Source organism: Cupressus sempervirens, chromosome 7 (assembly GCF_028749045.1).
Source record: "Cupressus sempervirens isolate cs-2001-9-10 chromosome 7, ASM2874904v1, whole genome shotgun sequence".
NCBI lineage: Eukaryota > Viridiplantae > Streptophyta > Pinopsida > Cupressales > Cupressaceae > Cupressus > Cupressus sempervirens.
Genome location: NC_143124.1, coordinates 145824411 through 145848045, shown reverse-complemented (window position 1 = coordinate 145848045; position 23635 = coordinate 145824411). Strand labels below are relative to the sequence as shown.

Genomic DNA, 23635 nt, shown 5'->3' with positions numbered 1-23635 from the left:
AGGTAAATATTATCTAATAAAATGAAACTTACTTTTCTATTCAGATGACTCTTCTTCTCAAAACATTATCACCTTCAGTGACTAATTTAACGAATCTTTCCTTTTCTTCTTGCTACTCTACCCTGTAGTAGATTTACCTTGTCATTCTTCTAACATATCCCCTCTTCAACATAACATAGCAACAACAACAACATTTAACCATTCCTCTTTAGGTCCTTATATAGAGATATTTTACATCTTCGATCCACGATCTAATTAGGCTTTAGGAATCTTCTAGAATACACCATTGATTAAGAACTATGATCTAGAATCATCCTTATCATCTTCATTTACCTTCCTTACATTTCTTCTATTTTATTGGTTAATACCTTTCCTTGAAATCATATACATTCAAATTGCTCTTCCTAATAAATCTTACCTAGTATTCTTGTAGATTTGTAAAAAAATGTTTTTTTCTTGGTGGAATTGAAACACATAGAATTTTGTACCATTCCAAACTTTGAGGTGCTTCCTATGTAGCTTGGTAAATACTTTGTCCATTCTTACTAGATATGCTTTTCATTCGGTGTACATATATATACTTGATATGTAGAGCTTAGTTACAACAATATTCATACTTATAATTATGTTCTTACTTGACTCGGTCTATATGCCATGGCTTGGTAACAACATTCACTGACAAACATCTTCTATTGTCACTGAAAAACATTTTGCACTGATGACAACAATGAATTTGTGTATGTAACATTCTCCCGCTTTAGCATTATGGTAAAAATCTTATGATAGCTCAAAAACTAACTTAGTCACAATTTCTTAACTCCCCCTAAATACATATTTTCTTTACATTAGGTATATCATGTAGTTTGCAAAATCATTTTCAAAATTCTTTTTGCATACAACACTTCTACATTTTCTCAAAATTTCATATACTCCCCCTATATACCATTCCTCTTTTTGATCCCATACAATCATAATCCCCTTTTTGACACATACGCCAAAAACACAAAAAATTAGAATTTCTTCATTAAATATACTCACAATTGATCAAAAAAGTTTTGGTGACATTTCATCATTATAGCCATGGTGGAGTCCTAATTAGTCTTCAATATTTTTAGTATCTACTTCTCCACGTTCACTTTGGCTCCAAGGTCTACCATAGGAGCTGCAATTGACTATCTAGGTGCAACGATCAGATCCTTGACCTATTTAATGTGTCTCCACATAACGTCAAGATGAGGTAATAAAAAATATTTCATCTTATTGACTTTAGCCCTTACCTTGTCTTCTTTTGCTAAGAGTTCATGCTAAACCTCTGTATAAAATTTCACTTTGGTGTAGTGAACAAGGTAGAAACTTGGGTCAATTGCCAATCTATCTACACTTGTCTTTATATCTTCACCAAAATTCTATAACTTCTCTTTAATCTCCTGAGTGATATGAGGAACATTACATAATTTTTGAAACAATCAAATAAAATTTGTACAAGAGCCTCTAGCTTGGTAATCATAGTGGAAAGTTTCACTTATTGTATTACAATTATTTGTGCTAATTTCTCCAATACTTTATTTTTGAATTTCTTTTTTGATTTCTCCATCAGTTTTATGTATGTATCTACACCATGCTCATTCACTTTATCAACTAATTATACTAGTTGCTCCAAGATAGGGGCTTTCTCATCTAGAGTTGTATCAAGAACAACTTCCAATAAGATATCCTTATATCATCTAGCACTTGCTTGTTTTTCATTTCTTTCCTTGGTATATATCTTTCTCTACCTTTGGAGTACAAAGTTCTCTAAATTTTGTTAGAGAATTTGGGTCTAAAGTATGAGGCTCCCTATCTGGTAATGATAATTACTTCATCTAGTGTCACTGGATTGGGTCTGGATGAAGTCTTCCTCTTCTTCTTCTTATCCTTTGAAGTTATAGTGCTTGTGCTTGGTGAAATATTTGGTGGCAATGGAGCCTTAAGCTCTTGGTATGTCTGTTTAGTCTCTTTATCTTTCTTTTTCTCTCCTTGTTTCCTTGGTCTAGTGTTAATTGTATAATAGTTTGAACTTGTTGCACATGAGGCTGAACCTCATATTATTTCTATGTATCCTTTATTTGTTCACCTAGTGAACTCTGCTCAGGTTGAGCATGATGTCCTAGCCCCTTTAATCTCTCACTCAAAGGTTCTTGGGCTTGTTGCCTACTACTAGTAGAAACATCATCTTTTGTGTATCGTCTAGTCTGCGTGGTACCATCATTTGCATCACTAGTCTGTTGCTAGGCACCCTTGTCTCCTTCTTGAGTAGTTTTTCCTTGTTGCTTGGTTTGTGTTGTATCTATATCCATTGGTACATTACTAATAAAAGAATTGAAAGAATTATTATTAGTAGTATCTACATTTTGTGCTTCATTGTGTATCTCAGGCCTCTTATATCCCTTTATTATATCGATTATAGGTGCATAGCCTAGTATGCGTACATGTGAGATGACTTGGTTATTGAATGTTCTTCAGTATTAGGCTTGATGTCAACCATCACATCTTCATCCTTCTTCACTCGATCACCTAGATCTTTACCAGTAAGATCTTCCATGGTTATATTTGTAAGAATTGTTAGTTATATCCTTTACCATATTGTGTACATCATCCACAATATCTTGAATAGACACATGTTCATATTCGTCGTCTTTATCATCAAGTTCAAATTTTTAGGTAGGATCAATTTATTCTACTTGTATGGTCTCCTTGGGGTCTTGTATGCAAATAGAAAAATATACATACCAAAAGAAAACAATACTTGCATTTATTTGTCTTTTCCACATGAATGGTTTTTATGTTTTCCTCAAGTTGTTTAAGCAACAACTTGACAAGGTCTAACTTCAAACCTTTCTTCACAATTTTGTATGCTAAATTTATAGTTCCACATGGTACACTATTTGGCGAGTTGAATTGGTAAATCTTGTATGGAGCAACATATGTGCCTAAACATGTCTCGAGATCAGTAATTATTTCAACCTTCACAAGCCTCTTCTATCCCAAACTGCACCAGTGAGAGTTTCAATTTATTTTCTTTGTGCTACTAGTATCTAAAATCCAAGAATCATACCATGAGGAACTAGATGCAAATTCTGAAATAGAAAGTACATATTGATCACCATCACTATCAAAAGAAAATTGAGATGCTCCTAAAATTTTATCATCTAAACATTTATCATCATTATGTTGGTAAACAAATTTGTTCTTTTTGTTTTGACTCTTTAAATCCCAAGTTTCTGGAACAATATCTGAATACAACAGTTGAAAAGCCACCCGTAAATGAAAGGCTTTTCTCTAAATTGATAGGTATAGCTCTCTATGATAGATTTTCAGTGAATTATATTTTTTCCTACTATTTAATGAGGATGTGTTCTTAACCCGAGAACAGTAGAGGTGTAACCAAGTTAGACTTAGACAAGACCTAACTTAGGCAGGTTTGAATTCTAAAATAGCTAATCGATTTTATGCATCCACAAATCTTATGAATTCATAAAACTTTCTAAAAATTAAACTATGAGAATTTGAATCTAAACTTGAACTATGAATTAATCATACTAAGGATTCCTCTTCGAATGAACAATAACAATACTTATCTCATTCATTCGTTATATTACAAATAGGGGAAGTAAAACTTTGTTTCTTCCTTGTTCTAATTCAAATCATATGAGGAAAATACTAACTTCTAATCCTATGGAACATAAAATAATTGATATTGAATACTCTCAATTGTCTCTGCAACAAAGGTACCTCACACCAAAAATTTTCCAACCTTTCATTAATCGTTCAACTTCATACATATAGAGTTGAGAGATGACTATTACAATAGGAATTTTAATTGGTTCATCTTCTGAGGATGACAAATGGCAAGATGCCAGTTTTTCATATTACAAATTTTACAAAATTTGCAAAATTTACATCAGAGAACAAAAAGGGAGTGTCAACTAAATCACTTAGACTTCTTTCCCTTTTCAATTTTCACTCTTTATGCCTTAGCAACTACTATAATTGGAATCATTTCTTCATGACTAGGCACATGTACATTAGTGAATCTTTAGAGCCACTTCGAATGCTCTCGAGCCAGCTCCTTCACTGCATTTAGCTGACTTGTCAATTCTCCAGTAGCCACATGTACGTATCCACCAAGCGTCTACAACTCTACCACTCATTTTTGATTGCTTGAAGTCATTCCAGATAGATTACTCAATTATGTGGAGAATTTTTTTTTCATTACTTCTACCCGAATGAGAGCTTTCCCTTGCCCATTGGTTTGTGGGTCAGTGTGTAATCCTTGCATGAGTTCAAAGGCTCTATCTTGGGTTTTCCTCACTTTTTCCCTTGCTTCTTTGAGTCCTTCTTTAGCCTCTTGAATCATCTCCTACTTAAATTGCATGTTTTGAAGCCATTCGAAAAGAGGCTCAGTCCCTTTCTTCAAAATCTTTGCTTCAACTGCCTCTTTTGCCTTCATTTAGATGACCATATTCAGGAGAGAAATACATTCATCACATCTTGCCTTATCTGTGGCCAAAGTGTTGTGATTAGATATGATATTATCCTTCTCAATTTCCAATCGAAGGATAACATTTCCAATTTGATCAATCAGAGCAGTTCCATCTGCATTGAGTTTCTCAATCCATTCTCTTTTGATCTGGCCAAAATGCCCATCCTTTTGAAGTTGTGAGATGAAGGCTTGCACTTCTTTTGCTATAGGGTTCTCAATAGCAAGCACACCAGTAATGGTTGCCAATGGAACAATCAATTACCTAATAAATTTTTTCAATTCTTCAATCTCGACCTTCATTCTGATTTTTGACAATTTGAGGTTCTCCAATTGTTCTTCTATCACCTAATTACTTGATCTCCATAGGCCCACCTTTGTATCATGCCTAGCCTCTCCAAGATCAATCGAATGTAGAGTGAAATCATCGAGTGTCATGTGCTTAATTCTCCTTGCTTTGTTTGGCTTTGCTACCTCCATTGTTAAGTGTCTTGTTTTTGGATCTTGCCCAAGTATTGATAAAGTCTTTTGCTTCTTAGCTTTCACTACTGTAGATCTAGAGTGAACTGCTTGAGACACAACATCCTTTGTAGGGATACTCTCCTCTTTCCTCTTTCTCTTCCTTTCTAAGGTGTCTTCTAGCTAGGGCTCTGTGCTGATCACTTTAGAAGCAGCCCCAAGTGACTCTATACTGAACATTTTCTTTTTCACCAGAGTCACTGGTGCTGAAGTTGTAGAAAAAGGATTCTTAGGATTCTGAAATAGAAGCCTAGAAGAATTTGGGGCTTTCTCTTTCTCTTGAGTTTTCCTTGCAGCTTCGTCAGATTCAGTGGATTTTCTGCTACTACTTTGTTCATCCCCAATCTCTACTATCTGAATGGGGGAACCAGTTGGTTTCAAAAGGGGAGTGCTTGCAGATGGACCAGGGCTATGATGAGGAGATGGAGTAGCAGTCACATGAGGAGGTGAAACTGGAACAATAACATGAGGAGGTGAAACTAGAGCAGTAACACCATCTTTCGGCTCTTCGGTCCTCTTTTCTTCGATGCTAGCTTGGGCTCCAATAACTAGTAGAGGACCTCCTTGGCAAGTTGGAGCTATTAAGATATTCTTCTTCGGGGGTTGGTCACCTCCTCCTGCAGATTGAGTAGGTCCTTGAGCAGCCGAAGTTGTAACACTAGGTGTGGCACTTTGAGAAGAAGTGGGAGTAGCAGTGGCTGGAGAAGCTTGAGTAGTCTTGCTCCTACTCTGGCCCATTTTTGCTATCCACTTGACCCATTTTCCAGTTCTTTTGACAATCCAGGCCATCATAACATCAAGGTCTTCTTCCACATCAACATATGGCTCAAAACTAATTGGAGTATTTTTCAATTTGGTCAAATATGTATTACTATACATATTTTGCCCCTCATCTTCTAGCCCTTCCACATCTAAGTTAATGCCATATGTCTTTATTTGTTCTATTGTCAATCTAGCAAAAGCCCAATCTCAGCTTTCCAACTCATTTTTACAATCCGCCCAATAATCTTCCACAATAGTAACATGCTTAATCACGCTTCCAATTTGAAGCACATCTCTGGCATACCCATTTGGGTCAAATATAGGCCTCACCACTTCATATTCTTCTAATTTGAACTTGTTCTCGAATGCCTTGAGCATGTTTTTGGCATTGGATCGGGACTCACAACTGTATGGCCCAACTTTTATGGGAAATTCGTATCCCTTTTTCTTCAAACTAGCACTCAACACATTCACATGGATTACTTGTCTCATGATCTCAATGAGCACGATCATGTCATCCGAATATTTGAGCAGCTTTAGGGGAAATCCATTTAAAGCTACAAGACGAAAATATGAAAAGGATGAGAATTGGATGAAATAACTACCCAACTGACTGATGGTCACGATTGCTTTTGGGCTGAATCTCCTCTCTGGACACCCTTGGAGTTCCCTGCAAAGCCTCATTGTAAATGCATCAACTCTGATATACTCTGCATAACTATTCTGTAACTACAAGCATGGGTAAAACTCATAACTCTTTACATGATCATCTGGAAAATTCTCTATTCTAGGAAGGCCCGACCATGATTGTAGGGAAGCCAACATATATATCAAGAAAGAAGACATATAAAATGAATTGTATAACTTGGCTACATTGAGAGCCCTAGATAGATGATTACTTACCTCATATGCCCAGTCAACATATTGTGTATCCGAGCAAATAATTTGCACCAAAAAGAAGTATTGTTCTACAAAGTTAAGGGCTTCGACCTCACCTTTCAATCAATGCAAAAGAACTAGAATGTCCACGATCTCGAGCTTGAGATCAGTGCCAAAAAGGGTTTTAGGAACTGTACTTTTAGCTCCCCTTGGCTTTTGGAACCAAGAACTCATGATCTCCTTTCGCCACATCATCTTCTTCAAAGAGAATTCAGGCATAGCTCCTCCAATTGTTAATTCAAAGAATTCCTCTCTTTCTAGAATCCTTAGACAATTGACCACTGCTTCCCTATTAATTGAGATTAACACCGTTTGATCAGGCAGTAAGATTTGTTTCATATCTAGGTTATAGTGATTGATACATTCAATAATTAGCTCTGGGGCTTGTACTGCTATGAGAAATTTTGCTACTTCTACTAGCCCACTTCTTTGGAGTTTCTCCGTTATGGGATGGATTGGTTCCGTCCTTAACCTTCTTTGGAAATCTTGCATGTCAAAGAAATGGAGTGAAGTGTCTGTGATATTTTTCCATGTAGACTTGATTATGCCCAATCCATCAAATCCAACAAATCTTGTTGCCATCTCGATTGAGGTAGAGATAAATTGGAAATCTTAAAACTCAAAATAAGATAGAGAGTAGAACTTTGTATCTGTGGGGATTTCGGAATCAATATTCAACTTAACAACATAACAGTTCAAATGAGTAAGCAGTAGTTTGAAAATCTATTATGTTCATCTCTATATAGAAACTCCAATCCACCCGTTAATCTTTAAAATCCATGCCACACAAACGAATTAAATGATAAATATATTAGATTAGTAAATGTGGAGGTTACAACAAATTATTTCTTGTCTTTTCACTATTTCCGTTGGCCCAACGGTTATTTTCCTTTATTATAGTTTTACTTTCCCATTTTTCACCAAGCTGCGGAGAATTAAGAATGGAGTACTCCATGAGTAAAATTTCGCTCAGCTAGATTTTGAATAGAATACCTTCCTCAAAGTGATCAACATGCTTCCCTTACCTTTTTTTTAGCCTCCTGTAACCGATTTGTCAAATAACCATGCTTGCAAGAGTGATTTTCTGTTGGATGCAGAACATTGCCTTCAAGGGTAGAAACCTCGTAGAGGAGAAGATGATTTCCACTTTTTTGCCTTTTCCCTCGTTCTACCTTCTCTGCCCTAACCACTTTACTTTAAGCCTTCAAAAAATATAAAACTGGCTTCGCAAATGAAAGTTGGGACCCACAAAATCACTTTATTCTTTCAAAAATGCTGTTTCAAAAAACTGACTTCTTTGTTCGAAACCCGCCGAGGAGAAGTTGTTTTTGAGTTTTTCGCCGATGTCCTTTTTTTATCATCTTAGTGAGTTTTGAAAGATTCCCACAGCGAGAACATGGCAACACTTGAATGATTTGTCCATAACATAATTCGCTTCTATTCATTTAAGCTTGGAAATCACATTTGTGAATCTCGGCGGAGTTTCACCTTCGGGGTGCGAAAACCCGCCAAGGGGAAGATGAAACTTGATTTTTCGCCAGTTCAACTTTCTATATGTTCGGAACAAAATGAGTTGCAAGTAAGTTCATCTGAAGTAACATAATTTAAGAATCTCCATCGAGCAAGGTCCTAAAGTACCCCAAAGACTCATGATGATAAACAAAACCCACTCGACCATACAATGCGAGAGAAGGGAAAAATGAAAAACCCGATGCAGGTACTGATCACTTGAGGAAGAAAAGGGTCAATTGACTCGACTAAACTAAAGTGAGGCAACACATTATAAACTTTAGTTTTATCGTTTTGCTTAAAAGTTTTTTCATTAAAACTTTCTTTCTTATCCCAAGAGATCTTGCATTCATGTGCTTCATGACTACCTCTTCTACCTCATCTTTTACAATATAAAAATTGTTTATCAATAATTTTTATTCCATTGACCTCTACCTTTCCCTCTATCACTATAACAACCTCTTGATGAGATTTTACTTAGAGGTTTCTCTTGATGAGAAAGAGACACATTTTTATTTATATTATCTATTTTCCTTCCTAATGCTTTCTCTCTACTAATTGTTCAACCAATAGATCACAAGTAATGGTCTTGGTCTATAATTGCTTGCTTGCTTGAAGGGACTCTAAATATGTGGAATGTGTTGGTAGAAGTGCTTTAATAAAAACTATGATATATATATATATATATATATATATATATATATATATATATATATATATATATATATATATATATATATATATATATATATATATATATATATATATATATATATATATATAAACTTTCAAACCACATCAACATCTTGTTTAATGGTTCTAATTTCAGAAGCTAGACTCATAATATCACTAGTCTTCAACTCAAGATTAAATAATTTTAATTGCAACTAAATAAACTCTAATTTTGAATCAAATATTTTTAAAAACAAATTACGAAGGCCATCCCAAGAAAATGTGCATCCCTATATATATCGGTACACTTCTTGTTAACAAAAACCCTTATCAATGCCAAAGATTTGAATTTTTTTATAGCCATATTTCTTTAGCATCAGTTGGTTCTACGGGCCGAGTATTTCCATCAAATATTTTTGACTATAAATCATTAAAGATAAGTGTATTTTCTAATTTTCTATGCTATTATATCCAAATATCTTTTTTGAACAATGTTTCCCCAATCAATGAAACAATAGATTGCACTATGAATCCAAAAAATAAAACAAAAACACAATTCTCACAAACTACAAATTTAAACAACTGCTGAAATTTAGAAAAGAAACCAAGTTATAGAAATCTTTATAAAAAACAAATTGATTCCCCAAAATCAGTGTTTTTTGTTCTTTTAAAAGTGCTCCCATCTTCAAAAACTTCACAAATAGATTTATTCCAATGCTTTAATACCACGGCTGGCCCAAGATTGATATAAAGGAGAAATATTTAGAAACTAGAAAGTTTTTTAAATTTCTTGTGAGTTATCTCTTCTACAACGTAGTGATTAGTATTTGCTAATCATAGTTATAATATTTAAGAATAAAATTTTGATTATAATAATATAGTGTAGAAATAGAATTGATTATGAAAATATAGTGTAGAAATGAAGTAGAGCAATGGTAATGCAAAATATAATATAAATATATAAAATAATATTTATTTAACATCTAAATTTATGCAAAAATAACAAAAACTAAAATCTAATAATTAACTTTGTATTAATATTATCAATTTCTATAGATTTTAAAAGAAGTTATTTTATAATAATACATCAAACTACAAATTTAATTATTAAAGAAGTTATTATATAATTTTCAGAAACTACAAAATTAAATAACTGAGAAAAGAAATCAAGTTGTAGAAATCTTTATAAAAAGAGAATTGATTCACCCAAACCATGTTTTTTTGGTTCTTGTAAAAATACTCCCATCTTCAAAAACTTCACACAGATTTATTCCAGTGCTCTGATACAAATGGTTGGCCCAAGATTGAAATAAAAGAGAAATATTTAAAAACTAGAAAGGTTTTTTAATTTCTTGTGAGTTATCTCTTTGCAACATTTGCTGATTATAGTTATAATATTTAATATTAAAATTTTGATTATAATAATATAGTGTAGAAATAAAATTGATTATGAAAATATAATGTAAAAATAGAGTAGAGCAATCATAATGCAAAATATAATATAAATAAATAAAATAATATTTATTTAATATCTAAATTTATGCATAAATAACAAAAAGTAAAATGTAATAATTAACTTTGTATTAATATTATCAATTTTTATAGATTTAAAGAAGTTATTTTATAATAATACATCAAAATAATATTTTTAAGAAATATATTTATTTAATCATTTTTAAAATTGAAATAGTGTAGAAAACTTAAAAAACCCTTAATAACTAATTGGTTAAAATGAATTTGATTAATAACTAGTTAAACCAAACTAGCATATGCTTATCGACCAAATTTATAAAAGAGATAGTTATAAAAACTTGTCAAAATAGAAAACTAGTAGCAAACCTAATATTAACAAATAAAGTCAGAAGTTCAAATTTCCCTCCTCTCTTTCTTTTTCTTCTCCTTCTTCTCCTCCTTTTTGTTTTCTTCATTTTTTTTCTTTCTTCTTCCTCTATTCCAAATTTTGGTTTGATCTACCAAGTTTTATATCTTATATTTAGACTACTAAGTTCATTGCAATAAATGCATCCTAAAGGATTGACACTTGTTTAAACATAACACTATTTTCACAAATTTATTTATAGAATGATTGCATTGAAACAACATCTATCAAAAATTAGAAATAGAGCTTAATTAAAAAGAGAAGGTTTATACAGCTTTTAATTTATATTCTTTACTTATAAAGATATACCTTTTGCCCTAAAATGCAAGAGAGGGTTTCAAAAGAAGATAGTATTGAATCATTCTTAGTTTTGAAGTAATTTTTATAAAAGAATAAATAATAGTAAAACTACTATGAGTTATTTCTAATTACTCAGTCAAAACTAATTGAAAAAGAAACTTAAAATACAAAACTTACTAAAGACAAATTTAACTAACATAAATTAGTAATATGAACTACCTATTGTTACTAACATAAATTAATGTAACTGTAAAATAAATAAAAATTAGAAAATTACCAACTCATAGACATTAACATAGTCAGCAATGCAATTAAAATACACTGCTAATATTAAAATGATTTTAATCTTGCTATTAATCTTCCACTTAATTTTTACTCTGTTTCTTTTTGTTAGTGAGTTTTAATTAAATAATAATCTCATTTTTAAGGAAAAACTCATATGACCTAATTCCATTTTGTGAACTTATTCATCTAATTTTGCTACAATGATTCACCCTCCTCCTAGATAGTTGCCCTTTTCTGAACCTTATTTTAAAACCTACAATAAAAACCTTAGATTTTTTTTCTATAGAGATGCTTACACAATATATTCATATTCATTGTTTTTAACTTTCATTTCACTATTATTTTACTATTACAAATAAAATCTAACTAAATAATAATTAATCAAAACAAAAATAATAATAAGCTCAGCCCTAAAATTGTTCTTATTATAAATCAACCATCAACCAAGATATAATCCAATTTCCATGCTGTCTAAATGTTTATATATCCAAATGCTCTTGCAATATTCTACAACACAGAGTGAAAGCCTATACACCAGCTCTAACTTTTCTACAATAAGATCGTATATCATGGATTGAATTACTTATAGAGTGAATATTCGTGCTGCTCAACACTCAATAGTTCCAGGGTTGATTACCCCGCCTGCCATGTTCCATACAATAGTATATTTTAAGATATAACCTTTCAAAAATCAACATATTTTAATTTATATGTGCAATTATTTATCTTAATTTATATATTGAAATTTTTTGACTTATTATAATGTAAGTCAAAGTTGTTTATTGGCAATATTTAATTTCTTAAAGGCTGTTTGGCAACGGGAATACAAGTGGAATAAGTATATGTAAATTTATAAAATTTTGAATTCTTTGTTTGGATGGATCAAATCAGAATTGGAATACAAAGTAAAATAGGAATACCTATTCCAATTTTGACTCAAAAATGAGGTTTTGCAATTCCACCCAAATAGATGTTATTGGAATAAAATAGGAATAGGTATTCCAATTTTGACTCAAAAATGAAGTTTTGCAATTCCACCCAAATAGATGTTATTGGAATACGTATTCCTATTCCACTTTTATTTATTTTAGAAAACATAAATTTTGAGATCCACGAATTCCCCATCAAATATTGACTGAACCAAACAGAGATAAAGAGCTCCATTTTCTATTTCAGAATAGCTATTCCTATTCCGCTATTCCTATTCCCACAGCCAAACAGAAAGGAGTATTGCTCGTAACGTTAAAATTAAATCCTTCGAAAGATTTAGCTGGCGAGTATGAAGGAATAATCAGCACGTTCTATTGGATGGAGCTTCATCAAATTATGCGATTCTTGCACTCATTCCTTGTTTCCTGTTTCGCGCTGATGCCATGAAACCAGATGATGACATGGAACCAGAAGCCGCTACCCAAGGATCTCCAGATTTCCGTTTTCAGCATGACGAACACATGTATTGATATCAAATAAATAAGGATTTAACAACGGCAACTTGTATCCAGCGTGGCTTTCAACGCTGGTTTTTCCGATGGCTGATTCCTGACATAAGACTGCCGGATTGAACAATCCGGCCAAAGTCTTCCAAGGAAAGAAGCCTATCCACTTAATTATTACAATTTTTTCTTTCAGGCTTGAAAGAAAAATTGGAAAATCGACAATATAGTCCTCACAATGCACATTCAATTGTGACTTGTGACTTCCTCCTCAACATAGAAATTGTACTTGTGACTCCTCGTCAATGGATAGCAATGACCCCTCCACTATATCAGTCTGTAGAAATGAAGAGCGGAGTAGATATTTATTGCCCTACGTAAGAAGAGCAAGGGGGGATTTTTATTATAAAAATTCCAAATGGGGTGCAAATAGAGATGTTATAGGGAATTTGTAATTTGTGATTATTAATTGGGTTGTTTACAATTATTATAAAATGCATATTTTCTTGTTTAGTCCCTAGTACAGGCCGTAAATATGATTGAGAAATAAATAGACTGTGAAGGCTATTCTGTAAATACAATTGTGATTGCTAGATAAAAAGATTCTTGTCTGATAGGACATTCACTTGTTTTGTTAGGTATATCCTCTAGGGTATAAATGCATGATCTCTTCTTTGGACTATGCCCTAATGTCTTGATGCTAATTGACAAAGGACTTCTTAAATTTTATTTTCCAACACAAAGTACTTCATATTTTAATTGAATACATTTATACATCAATTTATGTCGCATTGTTTGTAGGTCAGTCCTTTGAGAAGAGTGCTGCGTTCACAGTTGCTTTCATTGAGAAGTCAAATTTTAATATTGATACAAATGATTATTTCTATATTTTTCTGTATTAGGAAAATATAGATGCTGTCTTCTATTTGATTGAATACAATGACAAGATCACCAGTGTTTTCACTAAATCCTATCTTTTTTCCTACGTACAGATGGAAGACTACGAGACAAAAAAGAACAGTGGGGTTCCCTTTCGATCATTAAAAATACTTTGGCGATTAATAAATCTTCCTTGGAGGATTTCGTTTGCTTTTATTCCCCCTGCTGACATTGCCCATGGATGGGTGGCTTTCATTGTCTCCCTGTGCTGTATGACTGGGATCTCATATGTTCTTATTGAGCTTACGGATCTGATAAGCTGTGTAACAGGTTCCTTTTTTGTTCTTCCTCTATAGTTTACCATAATGATATCCACTTTTTTGTGTCCTAAAATCTTTAATTTGCTATCCATTAGGAGTTTATCTATTCTTGATCATGATTTATATAAAAATTACAGATTTTCGGGACTATTTAATATCTACAGGATTAAACCCATACGTCATAGCTTTCACAGCTCTTGCTAGTGGAACTTCATGGCCTGATCTGATTGGAAGCAAGATAGCAGCAGAACGGCAAACGACAGCCGATTCAGCCATTGCAAACATCACATGCAGGTTTGATATTTTCTTGGGAATCTCATCTATGTAACAATCCTATTTTTGTGGCATCATCTCATTTTGTTTCTCAAGTTCACTATTACATGAGCATACACTTTTGAGAGGCCCCTTTCCTATTTTGCTGAGGTGGGTGGCAGGAGATGAGCCAACTTGCTACAAACATTCAATGCACGCCAAGAGTCGGCATTAATTCCTCACTTGGTGGGGAGGCCCCTCCGCCCTATAGTAGATGAAGGATATTGGAACCAATGAATAGGGATTTATCGCACGCCAAACACAGCTCAAGCGGAGGGAAGTTTGATTACTGGGTAATGTTTGCTAAAATTGTTATTAACAATTTATGCTATCGTGCGGTGATCTTTGCGTGCAGTGAGGGTGGTATTGTGCCCGTTATGAGAGCATGGCGGGTGGTTTTGATAAGACGGTGGCTTGTTAATTTGTTTCCATCTGGAATAAACGAAGGGTTACTATGGATAGGAATTCAAGCCTGGAATTTGACGGTCGCCATGCCTCTCATATGATTTTTTAAGGACGGCTAATTTTTTTTTACTACCTTTCATCTTAAGTTTTGATAAAAAAATTGATTGTTAAAAATTATTTAAAAATATTTAACAGATCATTTTAAATTTAAATATTAGAAAACAATAATATGATTTACTAATATATGCAAAATTCTTTATGACTAACTTATAATTATAATAGTACTATACACAAAAATCTTTAAAAGCAAGTTTCTAAGTTACTTTAACAGATTTTTAAAATTCATTATTTTTTTATGTCAACAAGATTCTAAATAAATATAAGTATACATTCACCAAAATAGAAACATAACTAAAGAGGAAAAATAATTTAGAAATGCCTATAATATAAAATAATATATATTTACCATAGATGTATATTATCTATATATTATACATATTGTAAAATCGCATTTGTGTATAATATTAAATATAATGCTAACTTACCTATAACAAATATTGATGGTTTAGGAATAATTTTACTTGTCATATTGACGGTTCTTTCAGAAAATAACCCATCAAACCATAGGGTCTTACAATTTTTTAACATGTCATATACGGTTTAAAAGTCCAAAAATGGCCAATACGGCCATCAAATTCCAGTCCTGGATGGGATAAACTTTGATGTTAAGGAAGAGGTGATTGGAAAGGCTATAGGGCTTTTTACTGAGGGCTGCAAGTGGAAAACAAATCAATAAAACTTTGGAACACAAAAAGATTACTAGTTTTCTAGAGCCTCTAAAGAGAAGTATGTGAAGAAGGGTGGTTATAGCCGCGAGGACATTTCTAGTTTTCTAGAGCCTCTAAGGAGGAGTATGTGAAGAAAGGTGGTTACAATCATGAGGAACTTTCTAATATTTGGTCTCACGTATGTTATATCATCATGAAATATTTCACTTCTGGAAGATAAGTTCATTGTCTTCTACTTCTTTCACCTTCCTTTCCTAAACCATCTTTTAGGAATAAGGATTTCATTTCTATTCCATCTTTTCTCCTACACTTCATGGAAAGAAATGTGGAGTCCATTAAGGAGGCTAAAGCCTTGGAAAATGAGTTTGTCTAGCACTAGGGTCTTATCTAGAGGTTGTATAGCTTCTACCTAGCCCTTTGCTTCTTTGTTAATGTGTTTGTTGAAGTTATGTCACATAATGAGGCCTCCCTATTTGGTTCAACATAGGACATTAGTCTCCCCTAGAATGGTGGTAGGTAAAGGTGTACCAAAAATCCATTAAAAAAAGAGGCCTTTTATCCTACTTCTAATTCCAAGGATCCCAAAAAGAAAAGAGCCAAGATCACACCCCCTTGACCACTAAAAAAAGGTTAGAGAGTGGTTTTCAACATTGATTTCGATGACTATATTGAAGCCCCTAGAGCCTATAGGTCAAACAAATTGGCAAAAGAAAAATACAAACAAGCCCTCAAAGCAAATGAGTCCATTGTGAAAAAAGTGTTGATGAAGATTCTTCTAATGAGTATCCTTAGCATTCTTCTAGCATTCTTCTAGTTTTTAGAGAGAGATTCCCCCCACCCCCTGGTGATTAAGGACACAACTTCTGGGCACCTTGCTACCCCTCCCCTCCCCTCCCTACCTTCCCCCCATGGTCCTAGTGATAGTCCTCCCTACCCTGAGCCCCATCCCTAACTTCCCACCCATGCCACCCACATGTTCTTGTTGAGGAGGATCTTTAAGTCTAACACCACTGTCCCAAAATTGGTAGTATGGTGGGAAAAAAAAAAAAACTAACTTTTGGAGTTGGAGGATGTTGTGAAAGGGTTGAAGAGGAGGTTGCGAGTCTCAAAAAAAAAAATAGATGACACTAACAAGTTTTTCATTAAAGTGATGCACACTTGTTTTGCCACCCTTTATATGATGTAGTCTAGAGGATCATGGGTGTGAAATCCAAAGTTGATGAAGATTATAAGGATCTCTTTCATTTGCTTAAATAGGAATGGGTCTCAACCCTCCTCTCTAAGAGGTTTGGAGGGAACACTAATGTTTAGTTGGTTATGATAAGGTCTCTTCTTTTTTTTCCCATCTTGTCCATGGAATCCCTAGGGGCTTTGTTAGCTTTTTTTAATAATTTTTGTTGTTATTGGCCCTATGTGGTTCATCTTTTATCTAAATATTTCATTTAAATATGTTACCATTGTTAGTTTTTAATCTTGCATTAAGATACTCTACTTCATTCAATGTTTTTGATAGAGGCAAAAATGGATACTTTATTATGTTGTTAATGTGCTAGATGTTGTTAATTTGTTGTTAACGCTCTAGTTCTATATCGTACCATAGGCCAACACCCTCTTACTATTATGACCTAATTTTTTATGCCTTTTCCTTATCCATCTTAGTCTCCTAAAGTAGAAGAATATCCAATTTATGATCTTGAACTAGATTTCTAACCACATCAACTTCATGGTGGATATTTAGCCCCTTTATATTCCATTATATGATTTTCATTTCTTTCTTGGGGCATATTCTAGAATAGTAGCCTATTTTCCATCAGCTATATTATGCATACTCTCTTGTTACCTTTTTTTTTAAAAACTTTTTCCTTTCAACTTTTCCTAGAGAACTAACATCCTCTTTTACAATCAGGTAATCCTACTTAGAAGAATTTCTTTTGGTTGAAACCCTAATCAATGATGAGGAAGAAGAACCACCTTCCTTGTTAGTCTTCTTTCTATTTCCATGTTTTTGTCTTTTATCCATAACTCCAGCTAGGCCTACTTTCTTAGTCTTTAAATTATTCTCAGATTATACAACACTATCTTTATCTTCTTAAATTAAAAAATAATTTATGATAAAATAAATAAATTAAAAATGAAAATATCTTTTATAGTTTATAATGCTAGGTTTTGGGTCTATATATGATTACAATATATTTATGAGTTTGCCTTGGTTGCAAGAGGGTCTAACTATGCTAGAAATAAGATGTACATACCTTATCCCTTATGTGATAGGTCATGTCTCTTTCATAAGGGTACATCATACTTTTTTTTGAGATAAGTAATCAATCGAAGCCTAGATGATTTATTATTCATTTAATTATTATTTGTAGATTAATTATTATTACGTGTTAATTTCGAGTAGATTGGAACCTAAGACCTCTCATATGAGAGGCTCACAATTTATTGATGCATTGTAGGCTCTTGGATGTATGCCATATAATTTTGGATGAAATTATTATTAATAATTTATTAAGATAAATTTAGGAGAAAAATGAAGAGAAATAGAAAAGAGGGACAATTATTTGTGGAGTCGTGTTATTTTTGTGAGAAGCCAAAAGATAAACATGAGCTGCTCATGAAAAATGAAGCATAAGAAAACTACTATTGTTTTAAGGATTTTCACCCATTGTTATAAAATGTTTTTTTATTTGATATTAATGTTTTATTAAAAAGTGCTTAGTGAAGATGAGCTTTCATTTGTATGTGCTTAATTGAAAGTCTCAAATTTAGGATAAAGATGATCCTTCTCTATGCCATAATGAAAACTTTGTCAATAGAAAGAAACAACTTGAATGAAGGGGAAAAAAAAATTGATTTTCTTATTTTAAACTTAAATTTTCCTATGAGAAGTGTTACCCATTATGTAAATGAAGCCACAAGGGATCGGTGATAGATAATCCTTTGCCTAATTGTGTCTGATATAAAGTCTCAAAGATAGGATTGAAAGGTCCTACCTTTCCCATGCTCTAATGTAGAGTTTATCAAGATTTAAATGACTTCAATCAACTAAAATATGACTAGTTTCCCCATTTTAAGCTTGGTTTGTCATATCACATCTAATAGTAGATGCCAAAAAAATGTTAGCATCTTAACTTGTATTTTAGAAACTAACATAGAAAATTTGAGGTAATTATCTCTTAAATATTGTAGACAAATATTATTGAAGCCTAAATGAACTTACATCTAGGCTAAATTAACTCAAGCCTAATGCTAAGGACTATATATATATATATATATATTCACTCAACAAGATTCATTGCTAGGGTTTTACATAAATGAAAATGATGGTGTGCCTATGTTTATGGCTCAAATATATGAGTTCAATATTTGTGCCTTGAAAACAAAATTTTCAAAAATTTATTGGAAGCAATCTATCTAAACACAAAAAAACACAACAATTTTTGTATTGGCTAGTGTATACACTAGTAATTTGTTGTAAACAAGATTTGAAGATATAACATGATATGTATAAATAAAAAATAAAAAATCTTAGACAAAAAAATTGTGAGTCACATATAACTTGATGCCACTTAATGAATTAAAAACATTAGTACAAATCTTGAGAAAATTTACTAGATTCAATCTAATGAAAGTATGCAAACTATTGCCAACAAAATCATCCAAAATTATGAAGGTTGACTAAAAGAAAAGGTAATCCCATCACCCCCTACCAAGAAGGCCAAACCATATATTCAAGAAATTTTTAGCAAGGAAGAAGATGTGCTTGAAGATGAATGCAATAACAAATGAAGTTCCAATGGGCTAGTCATCTGGTTAACTAATAAGGGTAAAATTGCAGCACTTTCTGACTATGAGTCCCAAGAGGATGAAGCTAACTAAGGGAGTGGGAATAATATGGGGAAAGGAGAAAAGAAGAATATGAATAATGATGATGGTGATGAATCTAAGACAATTCATAATTCTAAGAAATCAACAGCTAATAGCCCCACTCACATATCTAAAGACTTGAAAGTGGAGTTAGCATCTAACTAGACATATGATCCTTAAAGAGGAGAATGTCAACATTACTTATGAAAAATCCATTTGCAGAAATTGTCACAATGCATCCATAGAGGTAGATAAATTTAAGACTAAGGTGGGTACAATAAAAACAAAAAATATTGAAGTGGAAAGGAAAATGAGATGTATATCCAAGTTTAGCCTTTGTGTTATGCATAGTTCTATAACTTCACCATGTCTAGTACATTGTAAGGGCTTGTAATGTGTAAAATAGAAGACACACACAAGTAGGAAGAATACCAAGATTCCACCATAGAGAAAATTTGATTTTACAAAGGAAAGTACTAATGTATGATCTTCTCAATGTGGAAGTATCTTGGGTTTTATTCCTCCTTTCGCTAAGAGAAGTAACTACAATGTAATGGAATTAGATTGATTAATTAAAATGCACATAATGTAGAAGCATATATGATAACTAAATACATAAAAATATTAGATATACTACAATAAAGTAAGTGTTATGAAATGACAAATGAAAAATCAAACTCACCTTGAGGGCTAATGTAAGATACTACTCTATATCTGAAAGAAGGTTGCCAAACTATATCATAAAAATGAATAGAGTTAGTTCTTGAATCACAAAGCTAAAATTAATAGACTATGAACATTTTTGGCCATATGAACAAGTTGAAATGGAGGGTCTAAGTTAAATTGGAGGGTTTTGCTTGACTTGGTTCAACCTAGGCTTAAAACTAGAATTTGGTTATGAGAATAATCGTGTGTGGAAGCTTTAGGTAAGGGAAAACTTGAGGAAAGAGATAGCCTTGTAAGGGTCAAGGATTTCTGTGTTTAAAACCTACAAATGTGGAAGTTGGAGACAATCCAAAAACTCTAGCATTATAATCTAAATTTGATGCCCCAAAAACCTACAAATCTGTTGCTATACAAAATAAGAATGGTATTTTTGTTGTGGGAGAGGGGCCTGTTGATTTGTAAACTAGGATTTACATATTTATGAACTTATCCAAATTACAAATTTAAATCCCCTAATCCTGGTAGTAATGCATGACTATGTATTTTAACAATTGAGATTATTGGAACTGAGTTATGCCTTAAGTACTTTAAACCAATTATGAGTTTGATTACAAAAAAGACAAAGAAAAAAAAAACTATGAGAAAAAAAGAGATAGAAGAGAAAATGAAAACACTTGATAATAAATTTCATTCGGTTAGGACTACTATTGATCTCTACACCTAAGTTTCCTATTAGTGTCCAAACACTTAGTCATTTACTAGGCAAGGTTGGACGGTCATCACTATGACCAAGTTATCTAGTAAAGACCAAGTTAAATAAGGACTAGTTTGTTTTGTATTACATGCCAAGCAAGTCAAAGATTGTCGAGCACCCCTGTTGAGACTGAGCACATATATAAGTCAGGCTAAATACAATTGAGATGGAGTGAATTGGCAGACAGTTATTGCCGAGTGAATAGAAAGGATCAAGTGTGTAGAAGCCAAGTGCCAACATGAATGCAAGTTATGCCTGAGCATTACAACATTCAGATGCCGAGTAAACTAGTTTTTTGATATGAATTTATAATCAAATAGATACCTTTGTACACCATTTTTGGTTGAATTATATACAATATTGAATAATTTTAGAGAAAGTTATTATGGAGTTTGCATGTCTTTATAGAAGGTATTGATCTTGAGAAAAGTAGATCAACCAATTAGAAAATTAGAAGGGAATTGACAAGGGGATGAATTGTGAACCATTGATTATGATCTAGAACTTTTAAAGATTGTCTATTTAGTGAGGGTTCTAACCCTAGGATCCTATGGATGAGTAATGAATGGGTGAATGCCCAACTGAAGGAGAAAACAAATATAGAATAGAGCAAGAAAGGCTAAGTATGAAAGAAGATCAGACAAACAAATCTAAGTAGTGAAGGACAAAACAAAGATATCAGATTGAGACATTGAATAGAGGAGATCCAAAATCAGCTTTCAAAGAAAACCAAGGGTTAGGTACTAAATTATGTGTTTGATTGCATAAAAGACAAAATAAGAAAATAAAATTATGGGAAAAAGAGAGATAGAAAAGAAAATGCAAACACTTGATAATAGAGTTCATTTGGTTAGGACTATGTCTTTGGGTTTTCTTCTCCACTTGGGGACCTCTTTATTGATGTTGCCAACCAAAATACCTTATTACAATATTCAACATTTAAAACTATTTGTACTCTCTTCTCCCCTTTACAATTTTGATGCAGAAGAGTGTTGGAAATATTCAAGACTATGCCAGGTTACTAAAAGGGGAGGGGTGAATCAATAACCATTAAACTTTTATCCTAATTAGATCTTAATTACAATAATCTAGTAATCATTTAATTCATGAAATTAGATCGATCTAACTCCATGCATGAGAAACTGAAATATAAACATTCATGAAACATGAACACAATAATTTAGTGACCCAAAAATCTTCCAAATAGAAAGTAAAACTAGGGTGGGGATGATACCCACAAAACTTCAATACTATAGCATAAAGTTGGCCTATTAAGGCTTACAGTGATCACTTCTGATGATCTACCATGTTAGGAGCAATTAGGACTGCTAGGTCCACCTTGTTAGAGGTTTTACAAACATACAACAAGTATGCACTCGGTAAAGAGATTTGACAAAGGACTGTTAAGTCTACCTTGTTAGAGGATTTTGAAGTCAATTCACCTATTAGGATGAAACAATGGATCTTTGACTTACAACTCATTTGCTGATAGAGATTCTTTGAAGTACTGATCACCTTCATGTGATAGATATGACTATGCTGCTCATTGATATGGCCTTACAATATACTTGTTTTTTGCTGATTCACATTTGCATGCTTACATTCCATTCACAATGTCTCAATTCACACATACATATACTTCCACATTCTTTTTTTTGATATGATACAATACATTACATATATATATCAATCCAATTTACAAAATTACAAAGTCAGCCAATATACAAGTTAACACCAATATTACAAAGTCGGCTCAAATGAAGACACTCAAGTTCTGAAGATTGACTTGGTGAAGTTCTGATACACTGTGTCCACTGTGTAACTTGGTAGAAACTAAGTTACTCATTTACCATGACTTCATTCAGTAAACACTAATCATCTCATCACTCAGTTAACACTAACTTCACTTCACATGAACTGATGGCTCGGTAGAAACTATGAAACTTGGTAAGCACTAAACTACTCAATAAAAACTATAGGACTTCACACTACCTAGATTTACTTGGTAACCAATAGAATGCTCAATAACCATACAAAATCGAATAAGTGTTGTCACTGATAACAAATTTGACTTAATTTCAACAATATCCCCTTTTTGCATTAGTGAAAAATGTTGCAATGGCAGAGAAGCGAAACGCTATAGGAGGCAACATTGTTGAAAATGTAATAGGGAATTTAATGTTATTTTTAAAATGCTTTTAGTTTTTGAAGTTTGTAATAACGTCCTACATGTGGTGGCATACGTAGAGTAGTAGTTCGATAAGCTCTCCAAATATAGCCACCTAGGACCAGGTGTGTGGATCTTAAATTAGAATAGTTTTTTTTAGTTCATAGGTGGAGTGTTTAATGATTTTTAGAATCCAATAATAGGTAGTAGGCAGTTTTTGGAATATTCCTGACTTAGAAAATGACTGTCTAATATTGGTAGAAAAAATGTTTCAGATTCTTATCCTTTTTTGGATAGAAGACGTTCTTCTTTTCTAAAATAAGAAGAAAACGTTTCACATTCTTTAATTAGGAAAAGAAAGTCAGTTTTAAAATGAGAGCCAGTCAACTATGTAGCAGAGGAATCGAATTTGGAGAGATATGGAATTTTTTTTATTTTGTCTTTGTGCAAGTTTTCGATGGTCTGAGTTTTGAATGGATTTTTCTTATCTTCTCACTGGAAACAAGTTGATAGTTTGCAGAAGATTAAAAAGTTTTAGTTTTGGGTCAAATTCAGTATGTTTATAGAAAATTAGTCTCAGTGCATGGGTAATATCTCCCAAATGAACCGTTGGATTTCTCTCAAATTTTTATATGTTGTTTGAAACCTAGTTACACCAAA

General features: G+C 32.7%; 1 protein-coding gene across 2 annotated transcripts in view; it reads left to right on the top strand.

The window, feature by feature from the left end:
- Positions 1-23635, top strand: part of LOC149545941 (magnesium/proton exchanger-like) — a 281445-nt gene that overhangs the window by 181378 nt on the left and 76432 nt on the right. Inside the window, exons 11-13 of one of the 2 annotated variants that reach the window (XM_089790887.1) lie at positions 13810-14026; positions 14181-14310; positions 14451-14860. In XM_089790887.1, coding sequence (XP_089647013.1) covers positions 13810-14026; positions 14181-14310; positions 14451-14457 — 354 coding nt within the window. In that variant the 3' untranslated portion in view covers positions 14458-14860. Of the gene's footprint in view, positions 1-13809; positions 14027-14180; positions 14311-14450; positions 14861-23635 lie in introns of those variants that run through there. The other variant, XM_089790886.1, reaches the window with a different exon arrangement.